The 26,436-nt window shown below is 46.9% G+C and overlaps 1 protein-coding gene across 1 annotated transcript; it reads right to left on the reverse strand.

The window, feature by feature from the left end:
* Window positions 1–14,850: 14,850 nt before the first annotated feature.
* On the reverse strand, window positions 14,851–18,809 carry HES4 (hes family bHLH transcription factor 4). The gene is made up of 4 exons (XM_063943137.1): window positions 18,566–18,809; window positions 18,362–18,457; window positions 16,835–16,922; window positions 14,851–15,701 (listed from the first exon to the last, which is right to left on the reverse strand). The coding sequence occupies exons 1-4, from the start codon at window positions 18,671–18,673 to the stop codon at window positions 15,148–15,150; spliced, it is 846 nt and encodes a 281-aa protein (XP_063799207.1). The 5' UTR covers window positions 18,674–18,809; the 3' UTR covers window positions 14,851–15,147.
* Between the last annotated feature and the right edge of the window lie 7,627 nt (window positions 18,810–26,436).

Consider the following 26,436-nt stretch of genomic DNA (forward strand, 5'->3'; position numbering starts at 1 on the left):
GGACGGGCTGCCGAGTGCCGACACAGAGGTAGCCACAGCCGTGAACTACCGCACTGTACTGTGTCTGCTGCTAATATATAGACTGGTTGATAAAGAGATAGTATACTCGTAACTAGTATGTATGTATAAAGAAAGAAAAAAAAACCACGGTTAGGTGGTATATACAATTATGGACGGGCTGCCGAGTGCCGACACAGAGGTAGCCACAGCCGTGAACTACCGCACTGTACTGTGTCTGCTGCTAATATATAGACTGGTTGATAAAGAGATAGTATACTCGTAACTAGTATGTATGTATAAAGAAAGAAAAAAAAACCACGGTTAGGTGGTATATACAATTATGGACGGGCTGCCGAGTGCCGACACAGAGGTAGCCACAGCCGTGAACTACCGCACTGTACTGTGTCTGCTGCTAATATAGACTGGTTGATAAAGAGATAGTATACTCGTAACTAGTATGTATGTATAAAGAAAGAAAAAAAAACCACGGTTAGGTGGTATATACAATTATGGACGGGCTGCCGAGTGCCGACACAGAGGTAGCCACAGCCGTGAACTACCGCACTGTACTGTGTCTGCTGCTAATATAGACTGGTTGATAAAGAGATAGTATACTCGTAACTAGTATGACTATAAAGAAAGAAAAAAAAACCACGGTTAGGTGGTATATACAATTATGGACGGGCTGCCGAGTGCCGACACAGAGGTAGCCACAGCCGTGAACTACCGCACTGTACTGTGTCTGCTGCTAATATAGACTGGTTGATAAAGAGATAGTATACTCGTAACTAGTATGTATGTATAAAGAAAGAAAAAAAAACCACGGTTAGGTGGTATATACAATTATGGACGGGCTGCCGAGTGCCGACACAGAGGTAGCCACAGCCGTGAACTACCGCACTGTACTGTGTCTGCTGCTAATATATAGACTGGTTGATAAAGAGATAGTATACTCGTAACTAGTATGTATGTATAAAGAAAGAAAAAAAAAACACGGTTAGGTGGTATATACAATTATGGACGGGCTGCCGAGTGCCGACACAGAGGTAGCCACAGCCGTGAACTACCGCACTGTACTGTGTCTGCTGCTAATATATAGACTGGTTGATAAAGAGATAGTATACTCGTAACTAGTATGTATGTATAAAGAAAGAAAAAAAAACCACGGTTAGGTGGTATATACAATTATGGACGGGCTGCCGAGTGCCGACACAGAGGTAGCCACAGCCGTGAACTACCGCACTGTACTGTGTCTGCTGCTAATATAGACTGGTTGATAAAGAGATAGTATACTCGTAACTAGTATGTATGTATAAAGAAAGAAAAAAAAACCACGGTTAGGTGGTATATACAATTATGGACGGGCTGCCGAGTGCCGACACAGAGGTAGCCACAGCCGTGAACTACCGCACTGTACTGTGTCTGCTGCTAATATAGACTGGTTGATAAAGAGATAGTATACTCGTAACTAGTATGACTATAAAGAAAGAAAAAAAAACCACGGTTAGGTGGTATATACAATTATGGACGGGCTGCCGAGTGCCGACACAGAGGTAGCCACAGCCGTGAACTACCGCACTGTACTGTGTCTGCTGCTAATATATAGACTGGTTGATAAAGAGATAGTATACTCGTAACTAGTATGTATGTATAAAGAAAGAAAAAAAAACCACGGTTAGGTGGTATATACAATTATGGACGGGCTGCCGAGTGCCGACACAGAGGTAGCCACAGCCGTGAACTACCGCACTGTACTGTGTCTGCTGCTAATATAGACTGGTTGATAAAGAGATAGTATACTCGTAACTAGTATGTATGTATAAAGAAAGAAAAAAAAACCACGGTTAGGTGGTATATACAATTATGGACGGGCTGCCGAGTGCCGACACAGAGGTAGCCACAGCCGTGAACTACCGCACTGTACTGTGTCTGCTGCTAATATATAGACTGGTTGATAAAGAGATAGTATACTCGTAACTAGTATGTATGTATAAAGAAAGAAAAAAAAACCACGGTTAGGTGGTATATACAATTATGGACGGGCTGCCGAGTGCCGACACAGAGGTAGCCACAGCCGTGAACTACCGCACTGTACTGTGTCTGCTGCTAATATATAGACTGGTTGATAAAGAGATAGTATACTCGTAACTAGTATGTATGTATAAAGAAAGAAAAAAAAACCACGGTTAGGTGGTATATACAATTATGGACGGGCTGCCGAGTGCCGACACAGAGGTAGCCACAGCCGTGAACTACCGCACTGTACTGTGTCTGCTGCTAATATAGACTGGTTGATAAAGAGATAGTATACTCGTAACTAGTATGTATGTATAAAGAAAGAAAAAAAAACCACGGTTAGGTGGTATATACAATTATGGACGGGCTGCCGAGTGCCGACACAGAGGTAGCCACAGCCGTGAACTACCGCACTGTACTGTGTCTGCTGCTAATATAGACTGGTTGATAAAGAGATAGTATACTCGTAACTAGTATGACTATAAAGAAAGAAAAAAAAACCACGGTTAGGTGGTATATACAATTATGGACGGGCTGCCGAGTGCCGACACAGAGGTAGCCACAGCCGTGAACTACCGCACTGTACTGTGTCTGCTGCTAATATAGACTGGTTGATAAAGAGATAGTATACTACTAATATTATATATACTGGTGGTCAGGTCACTGGTCACTAGTCACACTGGCAGTGGCACTCCTGCAGCAAAAGTGTGCACTGTTTAATTTTAATATAATATTATGTACTCCTGGCTCCTGCTATAACCTATAACTGGCACTGCAGTGCTCCCCAGTCTCCCCCACAATTATAAGCTGTGTGAGCTGAGCACAGTCAGATATATATATACATTGATGCAGCACACTGGGCTGAGCAGTGCACACAGATATGGTATGTGACTGAGTCACTGTGTGTATCGTTTTTTTCAGGCAGAGAACGGATATATTAAATAAAACAAACAACTGCACTGTCTGGTGGTCACTGTGGTCGTCAGTCACTAAACTCTGCACTCTCTTCTACAGTATCACAGCCTCAGGTCAATCTCTCTCTCAACCCTAATCTAAATGGAGAGGACGCCAGCCACGTCCTCTCCCTATCAATCTCAATGCACGTGTGAAAATGGCGGCGACGCGCGGCTCCTTATATAGAATCCGAGTCTCGCGAGAATCCGACAGCGTCATGATGACGTTCGGGCGCGCTCGGGTTAACCGAGCAAGGCGGGAGGATCCGAGTCTGCTCGGACCCGTGAAAAAAACATGAAGTTCGTGCGGGTTCGGATTCAGAGAAACCGAACCCGCTCATCTCTACTATCAACGCAGGTTTCCTGGCCGCGGCATTGTGAAAACATTGGCCATCCTGGTGGTTACTCAGATGCCCGATGTTCATGTAGAAGATCCAAAGCTGCATCTTTCGACCCAGCAGCAGATAACAGAAGCCGTCAGGGGAGTCTATTTACTCAAGGCGTCTCCAGCAGCATTGGCATATTTTCATACAGCAGCTGCGTCCTCAGTCCTGGAAGAAAATGTAGGAAGACTTTCAGCATGTTGGGGCAGTGGAGGAGGACGACAGTGCTGCAGACGGTAAGTAATGTACTGAATTATGGAGCAGTAGGAGTGCAGTGCGTGCAGAGAGGGTGCAGGGTTAGGGGTTGTGTAGTACAGTGTATGCAGGAAGGGGGTTCAGGGTAAGAGGTAGTTCCTGTGCCTGGTCCATTGAAGCTCTCTGCTGTCTGTGAATCTGAGAAGAGATGACTTTGAGAGGCGGAGGATAGAACTACTAAAAGTGAGTAATTATGGTCTAAGCTAATTGAAAGCGTCCAATTGCTTAATTAGTCATGGGGGGGGGGGGGTCTAAAGGGTTCCAATGCAAGTGCCAACTACTTTTTCTAAAAATATGGATTTTAGAAAAAATTGGACATTCTCTGGAGGTGCGCCAAAAAGGAATTCAGCACTACTACAAATAAAACTCGCACCCAATTGAATACCAAAATTCTTGCAGTGCAAGATTTATGAAAAAGGTGCTCTTCATTGAATATGCCTCACACACTCTGATGTGGTAATTCCTAAAAAGGGGGACATAAGGCCAGTTATGTAACAAAAAGTCCCACATTATTATTAAAGAGAAGGAGAGTCCTCATATACAAAAGGGCAAAATACCCATGCCCAGGAGTGTAGAGAGCCACGCGGGGCCCTGGTAATGCAGTGCTGTAACTAGACATTTTAGCGCTGTGGGCAAGAAAGGGTATCGGCGCCCCCCCATTATGTAAAATTAGGGGCAGTGCGCGACATAGGCTCGCGCCAAAAATATAGGGGCATGGCTTCATGGGGAAGGGGTGTGGCCACAAAATAATACCAATTCATATTACAGTCAGGGCCGACTTTTCGTATGGGCTTAATGGGCACTTTCCCAAGGGCCCCAGGAGTATAAGGGCCCTAGGCAGATAGCTGATGGTTCCCTCTTTCCAGGGGTACCAGATTTTTTTTAAATCGGCCCTAGGGAAACGGATATATCGGACTTCAAAGCAGTGGTCCCCATCCGAGTCTGTTAATTGCTCTTCCCAGCCAGATCTCTCAGGCTCTGTCTGACTTACAGTTTTTCAGAGGGGATACTCCAAAAGCTGGGACTCTCAACTTTTGGTGGACACTGGCAGCTTGTCTCTACTATGCCCAGAACCAGAGATATCAGCCTTCCAGCAGCTGGTCCCTGCTCCAGCTCCACACGCCTAATATGCAATATTATATTTCCATTGGTGGATTGCTCTGGCTCCTGAACTCTGATCCCCAAGACCCCCTGAAAGGTGGGGGGTCATTCCGAGTTGTTCGCTCGTTGGCGATTTTTGCTATGCTGTGATTTGTTGCAAATTGCGCATGCGCACGGCACGCAGGGCGCATGCGCTTAGTTATTTAACACAAAACTTAGCAGTTTTGCTGTGGCTTCTGCGGCGCTTTTCAGTCGCACTGCTGTTCGGTAAATGATTGACAGGAAAGGGGCGTTTTCCCGGCGTTTGCAAAAAAACGCAGGCGTGTCAGGGAGAAATGCGGGAGTGTCTGGAGAAATGGGGGAGTGGCTGGCCGAACGCAGGCTGTGTTTGTGACGTCAAACCAGGAACTAAACGGACTGAGTTGATCGCAATCTTGAGTAGGTCTGGAGCTACTCAGAAACTGCTAAGAATTATTTAAACCACTTTTCCACCTACAAGCACGGGTCGCAGCCGGGAGCCTGACACGGGAGCTGCCCCCTGCTGCGACCCGTGCTCGGCCCCTTTCCCATCAGCAGTCACAACCCGGCATATGCCGGGTTGGTGACGCTTCTAGTGACGCGGCAGGGGCGGCGCAGGGAGATCACATCATCTCCCAGCGCCGCCCTTCCATACAGTGTAAACGGGAGCCGTGTCGCATCGATATGGCTCCCGTTTACACTACAACCCTACCCGGATCATTCCCGTGTCCTACCCAGGTAGATAGCCGGGTAGGATTCACGGGTCACTCGACCCGGGTTTACCCTTTTCCACTTGCAAACAACACGGGTAAATGCGCGCCCCCGTGCATTTACCCGTGTTTTTTGAGCTAGTGGAAAAGGGGTAATAGTTTTGCTAATTTTTCATTTGCTATTCTGCTAAACTAAGATACACTCCCAGAGGGCGGCGGCCTAGCGTGTGCAATGCTGCTAAAAGCAGCTAGCGAGCGAACAACTCGGAATGACCCACGTGAGACGCTCTAATTTTTTTTATCCCATTCAAAGCTAAGAAATCTTTTTCCAGGAACTTGAGATATCTGCAGTCAAGCAAGCTGCCCTCTCACCAGAAAATGAAGAATATTAAGCCCACTCCACTATCGACCCCTCACGTACGTATTAAACACCCCCTACCACCCTGGAAGTCATATACCGGGGCCACTTCATTCAGCCCAATGCTCCCTTCTACAGTTCAGTGTTCTCCTTCCCACCCCATCCTCCACTATCTGTGCAGTAAAGGAGTAATTAGCAGAAATTACTGCTCCAGGTCCTACATGCTGAGCGGAGGATAGAACACCCCCTGACACCCGCGGGACATCAAACCTGCCACTGATAGCACCCTCCACCCCTACCGCTGGAGGATGAATAAGGGCCCCAGTGCATTGCTGTGCCCAGGGGCCCACACTGCTGTTAAGGCGGCCCTGATAACAGTGCACAGTAGTCTCCATTATTCAAATTACGCCACACAGTAGCGCCACTACATCAGGTAGAGTCCCCTTTTACACATTACGGCAGACAAAGTCCCCTTTTTACACATTACACCAGATAGAGTCCACTTTTTACACATTACGGCATACAGAGTCCACCTTTTACACATTACGGCAGACAAAGTCCACCTTTTACACATTACAGCAGACAGAGTCCACCTTTTTACACATTATGGCAGACAGAGTCCACCTTTTACACATTACAGCAGACAGAGTCCCCATTTTACACATTACAGCAGATATGTGGACACTATCTGCTGTAGTGTGTAAAAGGGGGACTTTTATGACAGGCAGAGTCCACTTTTTACACATTACGGCAGAGTCCCCCTTTTACACATTAAAATAGGCATATGCGTTGTGTGCCACCTAGTTACAGCCCTGGATAGATAGATAGATAGATAGATAGATAGATAGATAGATAGATAGATAGATAGATAGATAGATAGATAGATAGATAGATAGATAGATAGATAGATAGATAGATAGATAGATAGCAGATCCCGGGCAAGGGAAGAGGTGGAGGGAGGGGGACTCGGGAGCCGCTGCAGCACACTGTAATTGGTGGCGTTGCCGCTGCAGGGTTCCGGTATGAATGGTCAACAATGTTAAGGTCGACACTCATTAGGTTGACCACTATTGGTCGACATTGACATGGTCGACAAGGACAAATGGTCGACACAGGAAAATTGCCTCCCCAGCCAGCTAGTGATATTTGGGAAGATGACGCTGGTCACTAGAGAGCAAAGTGCCAGAGTCTTTGCTTTTAGTGTGTGGCACCATCTTCCCTGGCATATTACGGGGCAGCAGACCCTCCAACAGCCCGGGTAATTAGTAATCGCTGCTCCCCCTCTCAGTGCTACTGCCCCACCCCTGCTCACAATGAAAACTAGTGAATTTTCCAAGTGCCAAGGTGCAGTAGTGGTGTTATGCAGTTTTAACTAGTAGAATTTTTATTGTTATTAAAAGATCTGAGATTTTAGGCCTGAAGCAGAGTCACATGCAATGCTGAAGTTGCACAGTTTCTTGCTACTGCATACAAATCCTTGAACACTCCTGTGATGCATGTATTACACATAGGGGGTCATTCCGAGTTGATCGCTCGCTAGCTAGTTTTAGCAGCCGTGCGAACGCTATGCCGCCGCCCAATGGGGAGTGTATTTTAGCTTAACAGAAGTGCGAATGCATGTGCAGCCGAGCTCTGCAAAAACAGTTTGTGCAGTTTCAGAGTAGCTCTGAACCTAACCAGCGCTTGCGATCACTTCAGCCTATTCGTGTCCGGATTTGACGTCATGCACCCGCCCAGCGAACGCCCAGCCACGCCTGTGTTCTTTCAGACACGCCTGCATTCTTTCAGACACGCCTGCGTTCTTTCAGACACGCCTGCATTTTTTCAGACACGCCTGCATTTTTGCAAACACTCCCTGAAAACGGTCAGTTGACACCCAGAAACGCCCCCTTCCTGTCAATCTTCTTGCGGCCGTCAGTGCGACTGAAAACTTTGCTAGAACCTGTGCAAAACAACAACGGGCTTTGGACCCATACGACGCGCGTGCGCATTGCGGTGCATACGCATGCGCAGAAAAGCCATTTTTTAGCCTGAACAACGGCAGCTAGCGATCAACTCGGAATGACCCCAATAGTGTACCACTAAGGCGCTGTCACGCAGTATTTGTAAATGCCTGGAAAACTGCTGGTCAATCCTGAGCGCTAACTGGAAGATGACTAAACAGACACACGAACATGGTCCAATACGTGAGTGTCACTGACATGTTTGCATACTTAGATGCTTGGTTGTTCACTTTAGAGGCCATGCTCAGACAGCAGATCTGCCACTGCCATAGGGCTAGTGAAAATTTCAATGGTCGATGCAGATGATGTCATCTAAAGGTTCACCAGGCTGTACATCATCGTCTATGGATACTGAAAGTGAGCTCATTAAGGGCCCCATACACTCAGGGCCACCATCAGAAATTCTGGGGCCCAGGACTCGCAAAATAGGCAGCCCCCCCCCCCCCCCCTAAAAAAATAAAAATAAAAATAAATTATATATACCATACAAAATACACACACACACTTTCTCTCTCCCACTCACTCTCCTTCAACTTACCTATCACAGGCTAGCCAGAGCTGTAGCAGCCATCTCCAGTGCAGCTCCACCCCCTCCGTTTCGGGTAGCTCCACCCCCTCCATTTCGTGTAGCTCTGCCCCCTTTTCACGACAAGATCTGACACTGTCACAGGAGAGGGGAGAGGACGCTGCGGCTGCAAGCTTCTATTGAAAAGTCTCTGCCAAAATGGCTGCCGCCTCAGAGGAGACAGTTATTAAAGATACTAGAGGAGCCTCCACTAGTATCTTTAATAACTGTCTCCTCTGAGGCGGCGGCCATTTTGGGAGGGACGTTTACAATAGAAGCTTGCAGCGTCCTCTCCCCCTCCTTTGACAGTGTGAGAACTCGGTAATAAAAAGTTGGCAGAGCATAGCGGCGGTGGGCGGCAGCATGAGCGGCCCGGGCTTTCTCCTCCTGTCAGAGAGGCCGGGCCCGGGACATCTGTGCCCGCAGCATTCACCTGATGGCGGGCCTGCATACACTAGAATGATAATGACCGATTTCATCTGATTTCGGGCATTCGGACCGATATTTCGGGTGAAATCGGGGATTTTGGAGGTGTTTCCGATCCGGTGCGGGTTCCCGTGAGCATCGGATCGGATCCTCCAGATTGATCATGCTGCACTAGCGATCATGTCCGACCCTGCAGGCATGGCTGGGATCGCCCAAGATATAGTGTATGCAAAAGGACAGCATATGATGTATCTTGGGCAATCCAGCCGTCCGGGAGGCTGCCGGGGTGATCGCCTGCGTCATGACGGTTGGACATGTCGCATAAGTGTATGGGGCCCTTTAGCCCTTGCACAATCATACACACAGATATACACCAAGAAAGCGGCATTTGCATAAAGTCACAGACAGGCATTATCCAAAAGATGCAGCTCTGCCTGTGTCCACTTCTGATTCCTGCCCTAAATCATTAACTGAAAGTTAATCCAGTGGATACAATTCTAACTAGAAGAAGTTACTGTGGCAACAAATAAGTTACATTAAAGATACAACATTTTGGACACAGTGTATTAAGAAAACTAGACAAAGAAAGAGTGGTTCAGCATTTTATTGTCACTGTAATCACAAACACTTTCACATATTTTGCTTGCTATTTTAACTAAGAAATTAAAAGTTAATTTTTAATGAATTAGTGGCCATCTACCGAAAGGGTATATGACTTTAAGTAATTATATAAGTTTGTGAGTGCATATACAAGGAATACTTCTCTCTCTTCGAGTTTCAGTTCATGCCCTAAGAGGCAGTATATCACATCATACTGTATATGCCATAGAACAGATATGGCCAACCTGTGGCAGCCTGTGCATCATATGAGATGTAATACAGCAACACTGGAGTGCTGCCTGTTACTAAGTTTTAATACAGCAATACTGGAGTACTGCAGGTTACTAATACCCCGGGAGCCTGACATGGGAGCTCCCAGGGTTCGACCCGCCTTAGGTGCCCTGCCGCCGCTGTCTGCAACCTGGCATATTGATGATTTCACATAATCTCCAAGTGCCACCCATACACACACAGTGAACGGGAAATGGGTCGCATCGACCTGGCTCCCGTTCACACCGTACAGCGAGCTGGGTTGAACATGAGCTCAACCCTGCTCGCTACCTGGATTGAAATACCGGGTCGCTTGACCTGGTATTTTTCCCCTGGCACCTTTCAGACCGCACATGAACACGGATTATGCGCGCTCATGTGCCAATAACCTGTGTTAATAGTTGGCGGTCTGATAGGGGTATTAGATATAATACAGCAATACTGGAGTGATGCATGTTAATAAGATGCAATACTGGAATGTTGCATGTTACTAAGATGTAATACAGCAATAATGGAGAGCTGCATGTTACTAAGATGCAAAACAGCAATACTGAAGTACTGTAAGATGCAATACTGGAGTACTGTATGTTACTAAGATGCAATATAGCAATACTGGAGTACTGTATGTTGCTAAGATGCAATACTGAAGTACTGTATGTTACTAAGATGCAATACAACAATACTGGAGTACTGTATGTTATTATGATGTAATACAGTAATACTGGAGAGCTGCATGTTACTATGATACAATACAGCAATACTGGAGTGCTGCATATTACTAAGATGCAATACAGCAATGCAGGAGTATTGTATGTTACTAAGATACAATACAGCAATACTGGAGTGCTGCATATTACTAAGATGCAATACTGGAGTGCTGCATGTTACTGCGAGTGACTGGCAGGTAGGACTTCCAATAGGAAGTCACTGCCAATCACAGTGAAGCCTGTGCAGTCACGGACTGCATCTGGCTTTACTGATGCTCACGGATTTTACCAGGGGGTGCTGCAGTTCTGCAGCCCATAGGCAAAATCCGCCACTGCAATACAGCAATACTGGAGTGATACTCATTACTAAGATGTAATACAGTAATACTGGATTACTGCATGTTACTAAGATGTATTGCACAATACTGGAGTGGTGCATGTTACCATACATAGTGGTGCGTATTCTGAGTTGGAGGCACATAAATAAAAAATCAAGCAAAAAACCCTCTACAAAACTGCACATACAGTAAATTATGTACAGTATTTACTCCCAAATGCTGAATCGAAGGCATCTCAAAATGCATTCTGCTCTGCACCAGTCACATACGCACAAGGGTTATATCAGGCATATTTGCACCCAACCAGGTCATAAGCACAAAAAAAAGCATTTTAACATTTGTTTTGATAGCAAAAAACTGGTTAACTATTAGGTTTGATTTAAATATACACTCCTCTGTACTACAGCAGTTATAATCTACCTTCCTCGTGAAGTAGCAAAAATTGATTCTAAAATAAACCCTAAAAAAATTAGATAAAGTATGATCAATGAGGAAAGCCCCTCTCATCTTCAAAGGTGAATCAGCAATCAGCCAATCAGCCAATCAGAAGCAGTTATCCAGTGATGGGTCTATCATCATCTGTCTCTCTATGAGGGTCTGTATTAGGTTGCAATTGTGCAAACACATTTAATATTATTATTATCCTTTATTTATATGGCACCACAAGGGTTCCGCAGCGCCCAATTACAGAGTACATAAACAAATAATCAAACAGGAAAACAGCAAGTTACCGTTGACAATATAGGACAAGTACAGGGTAACTAAACATAGCTACATCAGCAGATGACACTGGAATAAGTATCAGGTGGCAGAAGACTGCTGGATTTGGTGCAGTTGTAGATTATTAAAGTAAGAAAAAGGATAAGCACAGAAGAGAAGAGGACCCTGCTCGTGAGAGCTTACATTCTAAAGAGGAGGGGTAGACAGACAGGGGTGACACAGACGGGGTACATAGAGAGCGTGGAACAGAGGGTTAGGATGAGATTTGGCTGGAGTTGGTGAAGAAGTGGGTCTTGAGAGTCTGTTTGAAGTTTTGCAGAGAGGTGGAGAGTCTGAGGGGGAGAGGTAGGGAATTCCAGAGTAGTGGTGCATTTGTACTCACTCTGCATTTGCACAGTGTTCCCTTCCCACTTTCTGCGGGGGGCAGTGACGGGGGGAGTGAAGTTTATTCACTCCCCCCGTCACCTGGCTCCATAGAAGTGCAGGCAAATATGGACGAGATCGTCCATATTGGCCTGCATGCACAAGCGACGGGGCACCAGTGATGAATGAGCGCGGGGCCGCACATCGTTCATCACTGGTGCCTCCACACTCAAAGATATGAACGGTATCTCGTTCATTAATGAACGAGATCATTCATATCTTTCACTCATATCGCTCAGTGTGTAGGGCCAATATCAGTCCAGGTATTAGTGATATCCATGCTTGAGCACAGGTGACTTAATTAGTACCTCAGTTATTTTGAATTAACCATCTGTGCTGAAAACTGTATACAGGGACAGACTGGGGGCCGACATGCGCACATGACAAGGACACGCGCGCCATAAAAGGGGGCACATTTGCAGACACTTCTGATGGGGGTGTGCCACGATTCAGGGGCGTGGACTCTCGTCATGCCTCCATTTCCATGGAGACGGGCGGGGGTGCGTGACACGGCACACGGGGCGTGTCGTGAGTTAGGGTGGCATGGACTCGTGGCACGCCACCATTTCCATGGACACGGTAGGGGGAGAGGCCATTTGCCAATAGTGCCAGATGGGCAGTCCGGCCCGATATCACTCAAACCTGCACTGTTAGTGTGACTTGAGGACCAAGGCTGGGAATGCCTGCTCTATGAGATGCAAGAGAAAACAGTTGGACCAGCAGGTACAGGTACTGTACTGGAATGGCACATCGTGTCCATCACTTTAAATTCCATTTCACCCAATAAATATTGGTGCTTTCTACTTTACATTTACCTTTCACAAAAACTGTAACCCATTATAATCTATTTTGCTTTGAAATATGAGATTGAACAAGTAAAAGGGAAATATAACATCAGAACCTCATCTAACGAGTCCATTTGCATAGTGAGTAATCCCAGTAACAAAAAATGGTTATTTATTTTTGTGTCCATAATTGCAGATTTAAGTGTTGCTTGGCTCCCTGCAAAATAATTGCTTTAACACCAGTAAAATTCCAAGAAGTCCCTGAGCAGGAGGAGGTGAGTGTGTGCATGTGTGTGCTGTGGACGGGCTGTGGTGGAGGAGGTCAGTCAGCCATGAATTATGTGAGAGTGTGTGTTTTATTAGCCAGACACCAGCTGCTGGTACCACAGGAGAATGCCTCATGTCTGGGGAGGTTTTCAGTTACAAGCAAGGGATGTATAGCGTTTCAAAGGCTGACTGTGCTTTCCTTCAGACAGATCTCAGGACACATATATGGGAAAAGCCCAATACAGGAGGAAGAAGGGGTTGTGTTACTAGAAGATCCCAAATATGCAACCCATTAACCTTTAGGGAACCGGAGCTGCATATTCAGGTGTGGATCCCATTAGGGAGTGTGGCATCTGTATGCTTATGTAGTGGATGGAAACAGGCCCCAAAGGTCTTTAAGACTTGTGTTTGGAATGATGTATTTTGTACTGTAGGTTCGTGGGAGTCAACTGATCAACTGAGCTGTCAATTATTTGGTTAATTGTATCTAGCCCTTGGGGCTCCCCCTGGAGGACTGGGGTAGGTAATGACAGACTGCTCCATCCTGACTGATTTACTGCTCCAGAGATGTCAGCTTTTTCTGTAGCTATTAAAACCTTAACATCCCAATCATAGTACATACGGTGTAGAAATATGCTGTGTCAGAAGGCTGTGCAGCCAAATATGCAGGGTTATTTTGTTTCCCAAATATTCATCATTATTATTATTATTATTATCACTTGATTTGAAATGTATCTATTTAAGGTGCTTTGATAATTGTTTTTCAATAGCATGAAACATAAATGTATTTTTCTGTTACTATAGTGACATTATTATATATTATCCCGATATCTACATGTGGTGCTTTGATGTCAGCATCCCCTGGCCCCGCAGTAGCTGCTGCATCTGATGCTCCGGGTTATTTGCTGACAAGGGAAGCCTGGTACCTGCAGGTATTGGGACATTGGCGGCATTAGGAAAACTGAACGTGTGAGGTGAATTCATTGGATGAACATGGATATATTGATACTGTATGTAATTAGTAAGGGAGGGGCAGTGTCCTAATGAATAGTAATCGCTTTATGAATGGTGCCTAGAGCTCATGCCACACACCAAGGGTACCCCACCCCCCGCTGTGGGCTTGAGTGCCAGTGTGATGATTGGCAGGTTCACATCGCGCTGGGCAGATGATTAGTGGAGGTGGCTGAGGAGGGGGAACAGACCCCCAGGAAGCCCCCATTAGACCCTTGGCACCACTTCAAGTGCAGGCAATGACTGATATAATGCGTGGCAGGGAAATGTGTTTTCTGCATGATTCCCTCCGCAGTGACATAAAACGGGATTCTTCTCTTTTAGGAGCTCTTTGTGAAACCGGGCAATTGAATTTACAGCAGTATGGCTCTATCTGCTGGCTGTCAATGCACAGGCAGGCGTATTAACCCTCAGATCCCAGTTCCCAGACAATTCAATGGAATCCTAAACTTGCCTGGGAGCCCGCTGCATAATAGATGAGATCTTTTATACCTTTTAATTATCTTCTACCACAAAGGATGCCCATTCCCCGGCTTCTCTCCTTTCCTGCTACAGCAAGAAGACACTTTACACTTACAATGCCTTTCTTCACAGGGTTTCTTTTTTTGGGAGGGAATTAGCCTATTCAGTGAGTGACACTTCTCTGCAGAGCAGTACATAATGAATGACTGCTTCCAATCAGGACAGAGGTAACCTACCATAGGAGTGCACTGTGAGAGCTATATTACCCACTTATTATATATGTGGGATGACAGTGTTGGTGCTTATCTTCCAGATCACATTGTAGGGCCCAGTAACGTTCTGATTCTTACAGGTTTTAAATGCCCATCTTGGTCAGATCACTGGCTGATAAAGAGGTTCTGAAGCAGCCACACATATTATGGAGAAAAAAAAAACCTTCACCCCCCCCACAAAGAACAAATCCGAAGAAACCACCAATGTAAAATATAGAGTTTATTTAATAAAACTCCTGTATATATATTTTGGGAAGTTTTTGACACAAAAACACCACAATGACTCTGCCATGACACATTATTTGTACCACTTGTACAAAACTAGAAAAAAAATTCTCATGAAAAGTTTTATTACAAAAATGGGTAATTTATACAAGTTTTTAATAATATAAAAAGAGTTCAGTCGCCATATATGGAAATAAATAAGTTTGGTTGGGATGGTCTGTAAGGCAAGGTCCCATAGAACGGAACCAGAATAGACAGTCTTTCAGGTGAGCGATCCGGTCACCAGGGTCTCCAGACGGACTCGCTGCCCTCCGGCCCGCTGCTGCCCCCCAGAGGGCTGACTGGCTGCGGCAGGTGATGCATCTTGTGGCTGTATGTGCTGGTGAGCCCCGGGGACTGGGCCTGGGGCCCTCCGCTGGAGGGGACATTCCCGCTGGCGTAGAGGGGGATGACGGGTCCCGGGCTGGAAGCGTAGGCCGGGTTGGGAATAAGGAAGGCGAATTGTCCGTCCGTGGCCGGGACCAGCTGGAATCCTCCCTGGAACACTTTGGGAGAAACGGCCTCAGCCGGGCTCAGCTTGCAGGGCATGGGGACCGGGGCTGAGGCCACGGGTGCTGCGGGCAGCTGGACGTGCAGGGGCTGGCTGGAGGGGGGCTGCTGGTAGTTCATAGCCACGATCTGGCCCAGGCAGCCGGAGAGGTGGCCCAGCAGGCGACTCCTGACCTCAGTGTTCACCCCCTCGCAGGTGGAGAGGAAGCGGGTCACCTCGTTCATGCACTCATTGAATCCGGCCCTGTACTTGCCGAGCACGGAGGGATCGGCTGTCAGCGCGGCTGCGGGGAGGAGGAGGAGAGGGCGCGTTATAGTTACATTGCTGCACACACTGGGTATCTCCCTATCATCAAATGTAATACAGCACCAACTATAATACTCTACTACAGCACAGCACTGTATCATCACACACACACACACACACACACACACACACACACACACACACACACACACTGCACCATCCTCAACACACACACACACAGCACTATCTACTGCACTGTCCTCATCACACACACAGCACTACCTACTGCACCGTCCTTATCACACACAGCACTACATACTGCACCATTCTTATCACACACAGCACTACACTCATCACACACACAGCACTATCTACTGCACTATCCTCATCACACACACAGCACTACCACACACACCGCACTACCACTGTCCTCATCACACACACACACACACACACACACACACACACACACACACACACACACACACACACACACACACACACACACACACCATCCTCATCACACAGCACTACACTCATTACACTCATCACACACAGCACTATCCTCATCACACACACACACACACACACACACACACACACACACACACACACACACACACACACACACACACACCACTACAGCACTATATCATCACACACACACACACACACACACACACACACACACACACACACACACACACACACACACCACTACCTACTGCACCATCCTCATCACACACAGCACTACCCTCATCATACATGGCTACCGCCTCAAATATATTACTAGACATTATTATATATACACTACAGCACTCAGTAACATCACACATAACTACCCCACACATGACTAGGGACTGATCACTGCATATCTCAATATATCCCTTCCTGGCAAGTAATATATGTGTGTGCATGAGGCACTGCAGGTTACTAAGAAAAGAGTGCAGTCACTACAGAACAGCAGAACAACAAATTCCAGCATACCCAAGTTTCTCTCACAGCAGCATTTCTGACATCAGCTGAGCAGTGAAAAGGTTTTAGGATAATTCGATGTGTGCCTGTCATTTATATGCACAAGTATCCCAATACAGTGTATCAGCGTTGTGTATCCCGTGCGTGTCCTATAATGCATCCCTTTACCCATCAGCGATATCATGTTCTCCATACCTGTCATCTGCACCCGCTGCAGGTTCCGCAAGTGTTTCACCGTCATCTCCAGGATATCAGCTTTCTCTAACTTGGAGTGCCGGGAGCTCTGCAGGAAGGAAGATGGGGGATCATTAGCACGGGGTGACCCATTGCCCTCATCCCGGACATTGGTGCGAGTGCCCGGGCTGGCGGCACTGACAGGCAGGGTGATGTATATAATATCAGTGGCTGCCAGCACAGCCTGGGGAAGTGCAGCAGGAAAGTGGCAGCCAGGGAGCAGGAGGACTCATGCTGGGGGGCTGCAGGGGAAGATACCGGGTAGAGCATATAGCACCAGGCACTGCAGAGCATATAGCACCGGCCAGCAGAGCATATAGCAGCAACTGGCAGAGGAGAGGATATAGCATAGGGCAGCAGGACACAAGGTGGGAGAGTTCATCGGACATGAGGATGCCGGGTAGGAAGACACAGGTTGCAGGAGATGGGAGACAGGGCAGTAGATGCTAGGTAAGGAGGAGGACACATGCTACAGGAGATGGGACACAGGGCATGGAGATGCCGGATAGGAAGGAGAACGTAGGCTGCAGGAGATGGGACACAGGCTACAGGAGATGCCGGGCAGGAAGAGGGATACAGGAGATGGGACACATGGCAGGAGATGCCGGGTAGGAAGGGGGAATCAGGCTGCAGGAGATGGGAGACAGGCTGCAGGAGATGCCGGGTAGCGAGGAGGACACAGGCTGTAGGAGATGGGACACAGGCTGCAGGAGATGCCGGGTAGGGAGGAGGACACAGACTGCAGGAGATGGGACACAGGCTGCAGGAGATGCCGGGTAGGGAGGAGGACACAGGCTGCAGGAGATGGGACACAGACTGCGCTGCAGGAGATGCCGGGTAGGGAGGAGGACACAGGCTGCAGGAGATGGGACACAGGTTGCAGGAGATGCCGGGCAGGAAGGAGGACACAGGCTGTAGGAGATGGGACACAGGCTGCAGGAGATGGGAGACAGGGCAGTAGATGCTAGGTAAGGAGGAGGACACATGCTACAGGAGATGGGACACAGGGCATGGAGATGCCGGATAGGAAGGAGAACGTAGGCTGCAGGAGATGGGACACAGGCTACAGGAGATGCCGGGCAGGAAGAGGGATACAGGAGATGGGACACATGGCAGGAGATGCCGGGTAGGAAGGGGGAATCAGGCTGCAGGAGATGGGAGACAGGCTGCAGGAGATGCCGGGTAGGGAGGAGGACACAGGCTGCAGGAGATGGGACACAGGTTGCAGGAGATGCCGGGTAGGAAGGAGGACACAGGCTGCAGGAGATGCCGGGTAGGAAGGAGGACACAGGCTGCAGGAGATGGGACACAGGTTGCAGGAGATGCCGGGTAGGAAGGAGGACACAGGCTGCAGGAGATGGGACACAGGTTGCAGGAGATGCCGGGCAGGAAGGGGGACACAGGCTGCAGGAGATGGGACACAGGTTGCAGGAGATGCCGGGCAGGAAGGGGGACACAGGCTGCAGGAGATGCTGGGACACAACTTACATCTTTCTTCAGCGCATCCAGGATGAGCGTCTTGAGCTGCCCCAGGCTCTCGTTGATGCGGGCTCTCCTGCGCTTCTCCATGATGGGCTTGGAGGACTGTAAGACAGAGGCGGACAGGTGAGTACAGCGCTACGGTATGTGTGGCCGGCATACCCCTAGCCTCAGATGGAGGAGACCTTGCAATAGGATGTGGTGGGCATTTACCTTCCTGTGCTCACTGGCACTCTTAGGTTTATCCGGGGTCTGTGCAGAACTGGCCGGGGCCCCCGCAATGGGGGAGGCGGTGGGCTTCTCCATGCTGTCAGCAGGCATGTTATACTGAGAGCCGGGTGTATTATAGGGTGACTGTATAGTATCCGTGCGGCGGTGATGGAGAACAAGCAGCGGCAGTAGTAACAGCAGTCGTGGCCGACTCCCTCGCCTCCTCTCACTCACTCCTCCCGGGCTGAGGTGTCAGCGCTATATATACCCCGCTCTGCTGCTCCCCATTCGTGTGAAACTCTCTCTGCATTCTTTCCCACACTCGCAACTGCCAATCAGCGACAGGGGTTCGCCCACATTGCCTTCTAATTGGACAGCCCTCACCCTCCTCCTTCTCCCCCTCTACCCACACACACACGCGGGCTGCCTGTCACGCGCTTGGCGGCTCATACCAGGCGCTGGGGATCGGGCTGGCAATGGAGCAAAGCACGGGGGTTGGGATAACGTAGAGATCAGGGACTTGAGCCATCTACCTAGCCCCAGGCCCCCTGGGCAACATGCCTTCACATAGCTGTGCTGTCCCTGTGTATTGCATTTGTACACATAGCTGTGCTGTCCCTGTGTATTGCATTTATTATAGACACAGCTGTGCTGGCATATATTGCATTTGTACGGTTACCTAGTTGGCAAATCTGATGATAAGCACAGCTGATGCAGAACCTCAATGAGACAGTATAGCGCTGCGGTGTGCAGCAGTGATTGACACCTGCCTTCCAAGTGTTTCTGCAGCAACCATTATAATCATGGTATGGCAATAAATTCCCTCTTGTAAAGCACAACAGAATATGCTGGTGCTATATAGGTAAATGTGAATGCTAATAAATAATTATGTATGGCCAATAAAATGGATGTTTTCAGTGCTGGGGGTCCTGTAAATTCGCTCTGCGACTGCCAAATGAATCAGAACACATTAAGCAAACTTGCGTAAAAAACACAAATTAAAAAGGGCGCCCTTTGGATTTGCCAGTGTTACGTTTGGCTCAGAGTGTTGTTTTCGAATTGGAGAGAAATTCAAGTTGAGAACTAACTGGATTCAGCTATTGATGTTAAAACTGATGTTTTACCTCGTATTTACTGTAAATAGACAACCGTTCCGCGGCTTACGCTTCAGTACAATCAGACTTTGAAATAAAGACAACAATATAAAAGTAAATATTTCCACTTTAAAAAAATGGCAATTCCCACAGAGAGTTTCGCTGGTAATTGGATATCTTTGTGTTTATGGGTGTTTGAGATGTCTAACCTTGTTTTTTTATGATGTGTTGTGTTTTGTGCTTTGTTGTGAAGTTACTTATGTCAAGTTTACTAACCAGAATTAAACCCACAAAAAAAGTTCTTTGTGTTCAGAACATTTCAGCGGTGCTTCTTGCAAAAACAGTGATTTACTATTTGCAACATGGTGTATGTATTGTTCCAAAACATCAGAACGCAAGACTTTGATTAGTGTGATTTAGCGCTGGTAATCGGGAGATTTAACATTGCTGGTAAACCAGAGCTGCCAGTTCTGCTCTATGGAGCTGGGTCCAACAAACTGTCCTGGCTGTCTATTACCAGTTATTATATAGCACACACATATTCTGCGGCACTTTACAGAGAATATTTCAGTCATTCACATCAGTCGCTGCCCAGTGGAGCTCACAATCTATTTTCTATATCACATGTACACATACACACTAGGATTATTATTATTATTTTTCTATCAGAGACCAACTAATCCACTAATATGTTTATTGGAGTTACTATATCCACTTGAACGCAACTTTCTCCCAAACTTAAACAATAAGGGGGGAATTCAAATGTTTGAAAAGTCGGTTGGGTGTCTGTTTTTTCCTGTCTATTAGATAGGAAAAAACAGACACCCAACTGACTTTTCAAACATCTGAATACCCCTCTAAGGGGTCTATTCATGAAGCAGTGAAAAGAGTAGAGAAGTGAGCCAGTGGAGAAGTTGCTCATGGCAACCAATCAGCTGCTCTGTATGATTTTATAATATGCAAATTATAAATGTTACTTCAATGCTGATTGGTTCTTCTCCACTGGCTCACTTCTCCACAGTTTTCACTGCTTAATGAATAGACCCCTAAGTGTCAGTCAGCACCTGGCTAACCTGCAGTGAATGGGAATACTAACAGACAGTCTCCAATATACTATAATTTAGTAGTTTCTAGCCAAACCATTTGGACGTAAAAACTATATACAGAAAGAAAATCCCTCCTTTCCAACAAATAAATAAATTTCTATATTTTTGAATTTACTTTGTTTTTTTGTCTATTCAATATATAATTATCTTTTATCATTTTTATATGTTTAAGCTAAAGCGCTGGGAGTAACCAACCTATACACATCCAATATACACCATGTATGTCTGATTACCATCCTGGCACATAAGCTTATGTATTTACACATTACGCTGGGCTGTTATAGCTGTCAACTACCTTTCCACAATGCATTACAGTTCCATTAATGACATTAAAGACAAGTTGTAATCCTCCAGCGGTCGAGGAACATGCAGTTCTAGCGAAGCAAAAGACTATAGCTGGGTACTTAGGGACGTGCGGTGAGCTAAATGGCTCAGGAGGCACTGGCAAACCCCAGAGCCAGATTTACATGCAATATATGAGCCAAAGGGTACATCTGGGCATTATACACAGGTGCAGCATTATAAACTCCTGGAAATCTGGTGAGTTTTGATTAGAGATGTGTGGAAAGGATACACAGGTGAGGCACTGCCTCACCTGCTATAGACTTTTTACTCCAGAGTTTGGGTTCTAAAAATTATTAGAATAATGCAAAGAAGATATTTCAAACAAATTATCAGTATTTTTCATATATTTTATTCAGTCAAAACTCTGGTTTAAACGTAAGTATGACAGGAAAGGCTCTGCCTCACCCCACCGCACGTCACTGGTACACACTGGAGCGATGTGTACCCAGGCCCAACGGGTCGACATATCGGAACCTGGGAACACATTGAGTGATGCTAATGAAGGACAAAACAATCACTATTCCGTCCTTCATTAGCATACACGGTGTCGCTAGTGATAGCGCCAGGTTTGATGTGCCTGACAACATCGCTAGCAATCGTAGGCACCCACATATCGGGCATATACACTACCCGATATGCGCTGAATTTTACCATATGTCAGTCCATTCTGCCGCAGCAGATGACATATTTTATCACTCGCGTGTACCCAGCTCAGCTCATAAAGTCACCCATAGACCCTGCATGGTGCCAGGGACATTAAAACAGCTGCAGGGACCTAGTTGTACACAGCCTTGTTATTTCATCACATGTGTACACATGGGCAATCTGGAACCTGTAGTTCTGCTGCAGCAGCTAGAGCCTCAGGTTGGCAGGAAACATGACACATGGGTAAGTCACGTCAACCTGTGGCTCTAGCTGCTACAGAACTACAAGTCCCAGGCTCAGACTCTTTCAAAAGTCTGGCAGGGAATGATGGCACTTGTAGTTCCACAGTTATAGGCTGTAAAGGGAGCACTAAGGCTGCACCTAGTGAGTGCACGTGGAATGGCGGCGGCTGCATATACATAGAGGCGCGCACAGCACACCAGGCTGGGACTCCACCGCAGCGATTACAGCAACAGCTATGGGAAAGAAACCTATCTCACAGGCAAGCAGTCGACAGACACGCGAGGAGCCTTCAGCTGGCACGCCAGCAGCCAATGGCCTGACGCCTGGCTCTGTGCCGCCCGCTCATTGGCTGCAGTGGAGGAGACCTGTCAATCAAAGGCGGCCGGGGTAACGTTCTACAGCTGTGAGCGTGCCTGGCCTGCCTGCCGGGCGGCCAGTGCGCGCTCCCCTCCACCTCCTCCTTCTCCTGCACCACCACCAGCATCACCCAGCTCCCCCCTCCTCCACCTGCATCACGCAGACAGTTCCCCCTCGCCTCCTCCTCCCCTGCTCCTGTCTGTACTCTGTATCACCCGGGAGCACGTGCCAAAGTGCTGCTGGCTTTCTGCACAGTGCACAGGCGGCCGGCTCCCAGCCCAGCCTGGGAAGGGAGGGAGGGAGAGGGGGGAGAGAAATATAATAATAAAAAAAAGCATGGGAAAACTCCTCCTCCAGTTCTTTCTGCACAAGTAATCTCACAGGGTAAACAGTAACTCCTCTGTCCCATAAATGTAAATACAGATAGGGCTACTTCAGCTTTATTTTTTTATTTAACTTTTGTGCCCCAGGGTGTTTTCCTAGTTCACCTTTTGCAATTAGGAAACATTGTAAAATATACACAGAAGAGCCACGCGAACAGCACGAAGGAATGGAGCAGAGTTATTATTCAGGCCGGTTCCCATGGGTGCAGGGGTACAGTACTGGCTGGCGGGCAATTTATATACCACCAGCTTAATCGCCCTACTTGTTATGTTCCGTGCTGGCAGAGGCATTTATAGGTAATCCCACAGGCGTGATTTGACAGCAGGCGTAACCCTAAACTAATAAGGCTGGATTTTATTTATTAACCATTATTTAGAGGGGGGATTCAGTTTGGGGTCAGTCGGCTCGCTCCTGTGTCGCTATATGCCACACTTATGGTATTTCTGGTCTCACTGATTTTTGCTCACATCCCCATAGAACTCTGCACAAAAATCTGCAGGTCTGGGATGAGATTGGGCTGCGAGGAGGTATACAGTAGTTGCTATGCTGTCACCGGCGTTTGCAAGCTATTCCATGGCAACTCGTCCACCTTGTGGCTAACTGAATGACCCCATATAGGCCCTCATTCCGAGTTGTTCGCTCGCAAGCTGCTTTTAGCAGCTTTGCACACGCTAAGCCGCCGCCTACTGGGAGTGAATCTTAGCTTATCAAAATTGCGAACAAAAGATTAGCAAAATTGCGAATAGACACTTCTTAGCAGTTTCTGAGTAGCTCCACACTTACTCGGCATCTGCGATCAGTTCAGTCAGTTTCGTTCCTGGTTTGACGTCACAAACACACCCAGCGTTCGCCCAGACACTCCTCCGTTTCTCCAGCCACTCCCGCGTTTTTCCCAGAAACGGTAGCGTTTTTTCGCACACACCCTTAAAACGGACAGTTTCTGCCCAGAAACACCAACTTCCTGTCAATCACATTACGATCACCAGAACGAAGAAAAAACCTCGTAATGCCGTGAGTAAAATACCAAACTGCATAGCAAATTTACTTTGCGCAGTCGCACTGCGGACATTGCGCATGCGCATTAGCGACTAATCACTCTGTTGCGAGAAAAAAATAACGAGCGAACAACTCGGAATGACCCCCCTACTGCACTCATATTACACAGTGCTTTTTTAGAGATTACTTCAGTGATTTATGTCAGTCACTGCCACAGTGGAGCTGACAGTCTATATTCACATGGACACACACACACAAGGTTTTTTTTTTTTGTCAGAGGTTAATTAACATATCCAGGGCGGTTCTAGCCCTTTTTGCGCCCCGGGCGGGAAGTAGGGGTGTGGCTTCATACAGGGGGCGTGGACAGTTACACCCCCTGTACAGTAGAGTAGCGCTGCTGAAATGCTGTGCGGTGCGCGATGTGCGCGATGATGTCATCGCGCACCGCACAGCAAAGGTCCTCTCCACAAAGGGAAACTAGACACGTAGCGTCTAGTTCCCTTCACAACGGGACCAGCGGGGGACACAGCAGGCAGCGGGGGGCACAGCAGTAGCGGGTCTTGCCATGGTGTGGTGCCCTCCGGATGGCGCCGGCGCCCTCTGGAAGGCGGCGCCCCGGCCAAAAGTCCTGCTTGCCCGTGGCAAGATCCGCTACTGAACATATCAGTATGCTTTTGGAGTATGGGAGGAAACCGGAGCACCCAGAGAAGACGCACACAAACATGGGGATAACATATAAACTCCACATAGAATTTAACCCAGGTCCTGCAGCTTTCGTACAGCACATCAATCACCACAGCAACTTCTTTGCAATAGGTTTTGCCGTAGCTTATGGGCGAGATGCATGACGCATCACATTTTGAATGCAATGCATCCTGCCACTCAGCGCAAGCACTCAGCGCAAGCGTTAACTAATGCCGCATGCTTGAAGAAAATCATAAAAGACAGCTTTCCCGGTAAGAGCTGTACTTTGCGATAGAAGGACTTCTGAGTTTAGGACATGGGAGTACTTTTGTGCATGAATCGAGTGACGCATGCACTGCAGGGGGTGCAGGGAGGTATCCGATTGGATCCCTTTCAGTGGAAACACGAAAAAAGAAGCCATTTGGCTTCTATAGAGTAATGCTATCTGTTGCCCACTGTATCCAAGCTCCGGGATGCAATACATATGCGGTAAGCGGCCAAACCTCCAAAACCATTTTCAGAGGTTTGACTTCAAAATAAGCTTTGCTGCAATGGGGCGGGATGTACTGAGTGACATTGCCGCCCATCGCTGCAATTTTAATCGTATATGTTCTTACATATGCGATTAGCATTGCGAAAGACAGCTCTTCCGATAAGAGCTGTCCTTCGCGATCTCCGGCGGCTTACTGACTTACGGGTTCCTTGGGAGACATTCTGCGCAGAGTGACAGGGGCTGCAGCGGGGCATGCTGGGATCAGATTCCTCACTTGAAAGCTGTGGAGAGAAGCCCATATGCTTCTATGGGGAATTGCCAGCAAAAGCTGGCGATCCCCTCCGCTTCGCTTTCGTGCCGGCTGGGGGTTAGTGCATTTGGAAAATGCGGTAAACTTGCATTTTCCGTTTAGTACATCCCAGCCTTTGTGAGATATATGTCAGTCAGTTTTAAGTCTGCCCATTGTTATGTTACCTATGGCTTGTAGTTGGCTTCAGCCGTGCTTATAATTTTCATATCATTAGTGTAAATATGACCTGGCAAAAAATATGACCTGGCAAATGTTATAAATGTAAACTAAGGTTAGGTTTTCCCTGTTAAAAATAAGTTGCAAGTTGTTTCATTGGCTGTTTTGTACAAAACAGGTAACGTTTATAATGTGCAATTATAGTAATAATAAAAACCAAACAACTCAAAGACGCACAGAGAGTATATAAGAAAACAGAGTCTGCAGAAGTGTATTGCTGGGGTTAAAGTGTATATGTTTATTAAACAGTGCATACTATCAAGGTCTGTTTATGTTGTGTTCATGAAGCTAGTCTATGCAAAGCTCAAGAATAAAGATAGAAATATTAATTATTGTAGCTTATGAAATCAAAGCAAAGGTCTAATCGATTGCTATTAGTTTCTGCGCGTAAAAAAGAAAAATTAAGCCCAGTTTAAGTTTTAATAAATTTCACACAAATGTGAAACATGAAATATGTCCTGGAATATGTTTTCTGTGGCTTATTCACTGTATTTGGCGCCCAAAAGGAAGTAGGGGGGATTTCAATGCCCAGCTAACCTCTAGGTTACAATGATTTCCCTATTGTTCATTTAAATATTATGGTACCTCCAGTCATTCCTTGAGGATTAGCACAAACTCATAAAGGTATTTCCGCAAGTCATGGGTACTGGTGAAATATTAACCCTTTCATTCATATTTGGCACTGTCTTTGGTAGAGGGAAGCAAGTTATAAATAGAATCCAATGCATTGCGCAAAGCAGGAAGGTATAAGTCTGAGAAAGCTCTTGAACAAGAGGTCATGCTATGACTATAGAGGGAGTAAGGCTGAAATATGAGGAAGTTGTACATTACTGTAAGCGTGGTAGATTATAAAAAGCAGATGAAGTCATAATGCGTTGTGCTAACATTAAAAATATTCAAAGAAGACTATACAGGTTAAGTCTCCCTTATCCAAAATGCTTGGGACCAGAGGTATTTTGGATATGGGATTTTTCCGTATTTTGGAATAATTAGATACCATA

The sequence above is a fragment of the Pseudophryne corroboree genome, chromosome 10, assembly GCF_028390025.1.
Source record: "Pseudophryne corroboree isolate aPseCor3 chromosome 10, aPseCor3.hap2, whole genome shotgun sequence".
Classification (NCBI taxonomy): Eukaryota; Metazoa; Chordata; class Amphibia; order Anura; family Myobatrachidae; genus Pseudophryne; species Pseudophryne corroboree.